This window comes from Guillardia theta (genome assembly GCF_000315625.1).
Source record: "Guillardia theta CCMP2712 unplaced genomic scaffold GUITHscaffold_510, whole genome shotgun sequence".
Classification (NCBI taxonomy): Eukaryota; class Cryptophyceae; order Pyrenomonadales; family Geminigeraceae; genus Guillardia; species Guillardia theta.
In genome coordinates this window covers 1-5382 of record NW_005434192.1, presented here as the reverse complement: position 1 = coordinate 5382, position 5382 = coordinate 1, and the positions used below count along the sequence as shown (strand labels likewise).

The 5382-nt window shown below is 51.2% G+C and overlaps 1 protein-coding gene across 1 annotated transcript; it reads right to left on the bottom strand.

Annotated features, from left to right (window-relative positions):
* Window positions 1–152: 152 nt before the first annotated feature.
* GUITHDRAFT_122863 (hypothetical protein) lies at window positions 153–4507 on the bottom strand (the record flags this gene model as incomplete). Its single annotated transcript, XM_005817854.1, has 1 exon — window positions 153–4507. A coding segment is annotated over one exon (4355 nt), but the record flags the coding sequence as incomplete, so codon positions are not given.
* Window positions 4508–5382: the final 875 nt, after the last annotated feature.

The window sequence follows — 5382 nt, the reverse complement described above, 5'->3', positions numbered from 1 at the left end:
TAATTGAGAAAGGAATCGGCCGATCCGAGTGTTTGATGTCATGCCCGAACAAACACCCGAAACCTCCCCTAGGTGCTGCTGCTGTTCCCGTCGCCAACTGAAGGGTTTCGGCCCTTCTGCGCGGGCTCCAGCTCTCCATAAGCTGCCAGAACCACTTGACGAGGTCGTCACTCCCAGAGAAGCCTCGGTACTCAGTGTGCAGCTTCCAGTCTTGAACCTCTTGGTCGGTCAGTCCTCGAACGTCAGGGCAGGTGTGCGACTTTCCTTTCTGGATCCACTTCTTCCCTGCAGGAGCCGCTTGCGAGTAGGCAGCGGTGTGCAGGAGAGCCTCGTTCTCAGGGGCGAACCTCACTCGCCGTTGCCTTTCAGTCTCCCTCAGCCGCGCTCCTGCATCAAGCTCCAGATGTTGCTGGAGGACTATCTTGGAAACCTCCCTCTCAATCTCTGACTTGTCCAGCGAGATCAGCTGCTGTTCTTGCAGCGATCGTTCCAAAGCTTCTTCTTCCCTCCTAATCTTCTTCCTCAACGATTTTCTCTCTTGAGAATGTCGAAGCTTCAGCGATTCAGCTTCCTCTCCATCAATCTCCTCTGCCTCCTGCTTGTGCTTTTCTCGCAAACTTCGAAACATTCGTTCATGCTTATCACGGAGCGCCAACTTTTGGGATGTGAAATCTCTGTTGGTAGCTTCAGAAGGAGGAGCAGCAAGATGCGTTGGAAGCGTCTTGAGAGCACTCAATGTCATGTTCTTCTGGAACAGTCGCATCCTCGCCTTGGCTTCCAATGATGACTCTCTTCCATTTGCTGTCACAAAGTCTGAGACAGACCGCAAGTCACGTTCAACCAGGTCGTACTTGGGATCATACGCTCCATACAGAAAATCTTGAAAGTTTTCCACCAGGACTTGCAATGTGCAATGGGATTGGTGTCTTCGGAAGTGAATGGTGATCGGAAATTGTAGTTCTTCGATCTCCTGCATAATATTTCGCACAACCTCATCTTTCCTGGACCAAACGTCAAAAGACCAAAGTTTCTCCTTTGTTTGAACATTGAAAAAGAAAGAATGTTGTTGAGTCCTCGATCGTGTTGATGTACCCGGAGAAGATATCACGCATTCTCTCCAAGGACCGAGATGGTTGACCTGATTGGAAGTGTCTGCTGGCAGTTTGCGAGAGGCTCCTTTATTTCTTGATTTCATAGCCCATCGATGCAAATCCATCGTCCTCCCATCCTTTCCCACAATTTTGACTATCTTATCTCCTTTCTGGATCGACCCAGCTTTATCCAAGAGACCACCTTTATGGATCTGTTTCACAATCGGCAGAGAGGTTGATATAGTGTCGTCAAACTGAAGTTTCATCCCAATATCCACTTTTCTAACATTCGAAGCCTTGCCGATGTCAACAAGAGTTTTCTGGTAACAGCTTTTTCGCGTCAAGGTTTCTTTGATTTCATAGAAATCAGGTCGTCTCCATGCTGAGAAGATTTCAGACAGCTGTTTCATTCTCACTCTGCTTCCAATCGAAGGCAATTCAAAGAGTTCTCCATCATGACCTCGGACAAAGATTTTTTTGCTGGCCCATTCTGAAACAAGAGCAGAAGGTTGAAAAATGAAAGTGAAACTTGGAATATTTGGGCGAATCAGACTTTCAGCTCTCTCTGGGTATAAAACCAGGCGATCGCCCTCGTCATCCTCGTACTTGTCATCTGAAAATCGCCTCTGTCGACCAAACGATACGTGAAAGCAGTCTCTGAACAAGAGATGGTCTTGAATTTCATATGCACCAGGGCCCAGAACAGCTGAGGTTGTAGCTGAGAAAGGTTCCTTCCTCGCTGTCATCCGACTGAAGTCAACGAATCCCAAAGTCTTCTCCGCGACCCCACGCGCTCCCTCCCAGTCGACAAGATCCTGTGACGGGTCTGACGACTCAATAATCTCACTCACGCGCCCTGTCAACTTTCCAAACTCCACAATCCCATGCCGGACTCTCAGGTACTCCCACCCCTTGTTCGTATCCAGGATTAGCACGTCCCCCCCTCTGTCTTCCTCCTCCCCACCATCCTCGCTTGTCCGCTTGCTCTTCCCGATGCTGTATGCCCTCCCGCTGTTCTCTACCAGGCTGTAGCTGGCTTGGTACTTGTTGAGCAAGTGACTTCCCTCCCCTCCTTGATCGTTCTCCTTCCTGCTTGACTGCGTCGCCATGCTGAAGCCCCTGATGTCTCGCGGGACCTCGGGATTGTAGTCGAGAGCTTCCGGCGCTCGGTCCCTCCTCGTCGCCTCCTCCCGGCCCATCTGCCTGCCGATGTCCACCATCATCACGACTCTCCGCCTCGTCATCTCATCGGCTGCTGACGTTTCCAGCACTAGCCGATCTCCCTCTCTGTCCTCCTCCACCTCGTCTTCCGGTGCCGGAGGGCTGATGAACGCTGCGGGCACCCTCCTAGCCGTGAGCGTGTCGTCTACATAGTAGTACCCTGGGCCCAGCCTCGCGTCCTCATCCTTGCTTGCGGACGCTCGTGCGGAGGTTCTTGACATGTCGATGGAAGGGGTATACTCAGCTAGCTTCCCCACGAGCACGCCACTGTCGTTGGGTCCCAGATAAGAAGACAAGTGCTGCCCTGCGACAGCCTCCGGTCGTCCTTCCTGCTTATCAAAACCTGCAATGTCGTGTCGGACTCTCAGGTACTCCCACCCCTTGTTCGTATCCAGGATTAGCACGTCCCCCCCTCTGTCTTCCTCCTCCCCACCATCCTCGCTTGTCCGCTTGCTCTTCCCGATGCTGTATGCCCTCCCGCTGTTCTCTACCAGGCTGTAGCTGGCTTGGTACTTGTTGAGCAAGTGACTTCCCTCCCCTCCTTGATCGTTCTCCTTCCTGCTTGACTGCGTCGCCATGCTGAAGCCCCTGATGTCTCGCGGGACCTCGGGATTGTAGTCGAGAGCTTCCGGCGCTCGGTCCCTCCTCGTCGCCTCCTCCCGGCCCATCTGCCTGCCGATGTCCACCATCATCACGACTCTCCGCCTCGTCATCTCATCGGCTGCTGACGTTTCCAGCACTAGCCGATCTCCCTCTCTGTCCTCCTCCACCTCGTCTTCCGGTGCCGGAGGGCTGATGAACGCTGCGGGCACCCTCCTAGCCGTGAGCGTGTCGTCTACATAGTAGTACCCTGGGCCCAGCCTCGCGTCCTCATCCTTGCTTGCGGACGCTCGTGCGGAGGTTCTTGACATGTCGATGGAAGGGGTATACTCAGCTAGCTTCCCCACGAGCACGCCACTGTCGTTGGGTCCCAGATACGAAGTCTGATGCGAAAGGAAAGAGGGTTTCTTGTGTCTGGAAAAGACTATTCGTGGTTGGGTTTTGACAGTTGTCTTATATGACGTCTCAGGATCGATGTACAGCACGTCCCCGTACAATTCTCTTTGCTGTTCCTTCTCTAACAGACCTCGATGTGCCCTAGCAATGACACATGTTGCCGTTCTCCTTGATACAAATTTGTAGTTTGGCATGTAATCACTAGGACCAATTGTTTTGTAATTTCGACTCTGATTTCGCGATCCCACACCCTTGCAAAAAGAATATGACAACGATCGGCGTTTGGTGCTCAAAATTGAGAGACAGGATGAGTCGAGAGATGAAACTGATGAAGTTGATGCTGCACGCTCAGTTGAAGCAAGAGACAGCACAGAAGGCTCTCGATATGTCACAGAACATCTGATTCGCGGATGCACCAGACTGAAGTTGGGCTGCAAGATCAATTTGTCTCCCCAACTCTCATCTTCGCTAGTCTCGAGCTGACGAGATGAAACAAAGAGTGCGCTGGAACTTCTTCGAAAGAGAAGGTCTGTCTTGACGTCGTAACTTCCCGGTCCAGGAACAATGTCATTTGCATGAGACAGAATGGCTTGACTGAGCTTCCCGTTCGAGGAAAGTGAACTTCTCTGCCACGAACTGCCAGGTATTCGTTCGCTGACAAATTGGAAGAGAGGGTCGTAGCTTCCTGGACCGGGGGTATGCTGCACGGGTCTTTCAGGAAAGTAATCTGGCATCCATTTCAAGCAACCAACACTTTTGCGATCAGAAAAGCTTTTCTCGGAAAGTGCATAACCAGAGCGTTGAGATTTGCAGTATAAGGCTTCGCAATCGTGAGTCTGTATAACACGGGCCGTTGAAGCGATTCTTGGTTGCGGGATGCAAGGTGCATGGGTAGAGACCCATTCGCTTGTTGCAAAGTATTGAGGAGAGTACTTTCCAGGGCCAACTTCGCTTTTTTCCAGGAGCTTCTGGAACTCGTTGAGATGTGCAGCTAGATTCTTTCTTGTGGGCGGGCAAATACGCGCTCCTGGCGTCCTACGCACAACCTTGCTGACATCAGGTTGATAATGTCCAGGACCAACTTCAGCATTCTGCTTCTTGGCCTTGAACCTCTCAGAGGAGCCCCATCTCCCGCCCGCAACCTTCCTACCACTCAACTCGGCTTGCTCGGAGTCACAAAGTTCTTGAGGGTTGGGCATGTGCCTGCGATGTGTCCTTCTGACGGTTGGTGGGGTACGGGGAAGGAGACTGCTAGCGTCTTCCTCCAGCTGCTGAGCTTCGTTCAACGCCCTCCCCATCTGACGCGTCAGAGCCGACAACATCTCCGCTACCTCTACCATGATCACACACGCCTGCACTCAAATCCTGGTCAAACCTGGGTCAAAGGACGGTTCAAAATGTGGTAACCAAATGGGCGAAGGTGGTCAAATCTGTTGCCAATGGCGAGGTAAGCCAGGAACAAACATGAGGTAAGCCAGGAACAAACATGAGGTAAGCCAGGAACAAACATGAGGCAAGCCAGGAACAAACATGAGATAAGCCACGAACAAACATGTTGACGAAAGAACCACGCGTAGAGGAGAGGAGGGGGGAGGGGAGGGGATGAAGAAGAAGGAAGAAAAAGTGATCTAGCTTTGATTTCATTTGAAACTTTAGTTGGAGAAATACTAGGCGAAAGAAAATTGACGAGGAAGGAAGAGAATGGGTAGGACAATGTAAAAATATAGTGTTTTGTGTTTTGTGTTCATCAAATATTGAAGTGCCGAAAAAATTAAGATGAAAAGTCAACCAAAATTTCTGTTCGCACTGGTAGACAGTGAACTCACCATCCTCCTTCTGGTGGCAATTCATAATACGAACGGTACGCAATTGAAAAAGACTCAGCATCGCCACTGCCAGGCATTGCTGCCCAGTCCCAAAATGCTGCCCAAACCGGATCGCTTGTCAACGTTGCCGAGTCACCAACCACAACGAGTTTTCGCTTTGCTCGAGTGAGAGCCACGTTAATCCTTCTGTAATCGGACAGGAAGCCAACCTAAAACTTCATCATGGTGTAGAAGCAAACTAGATGCCG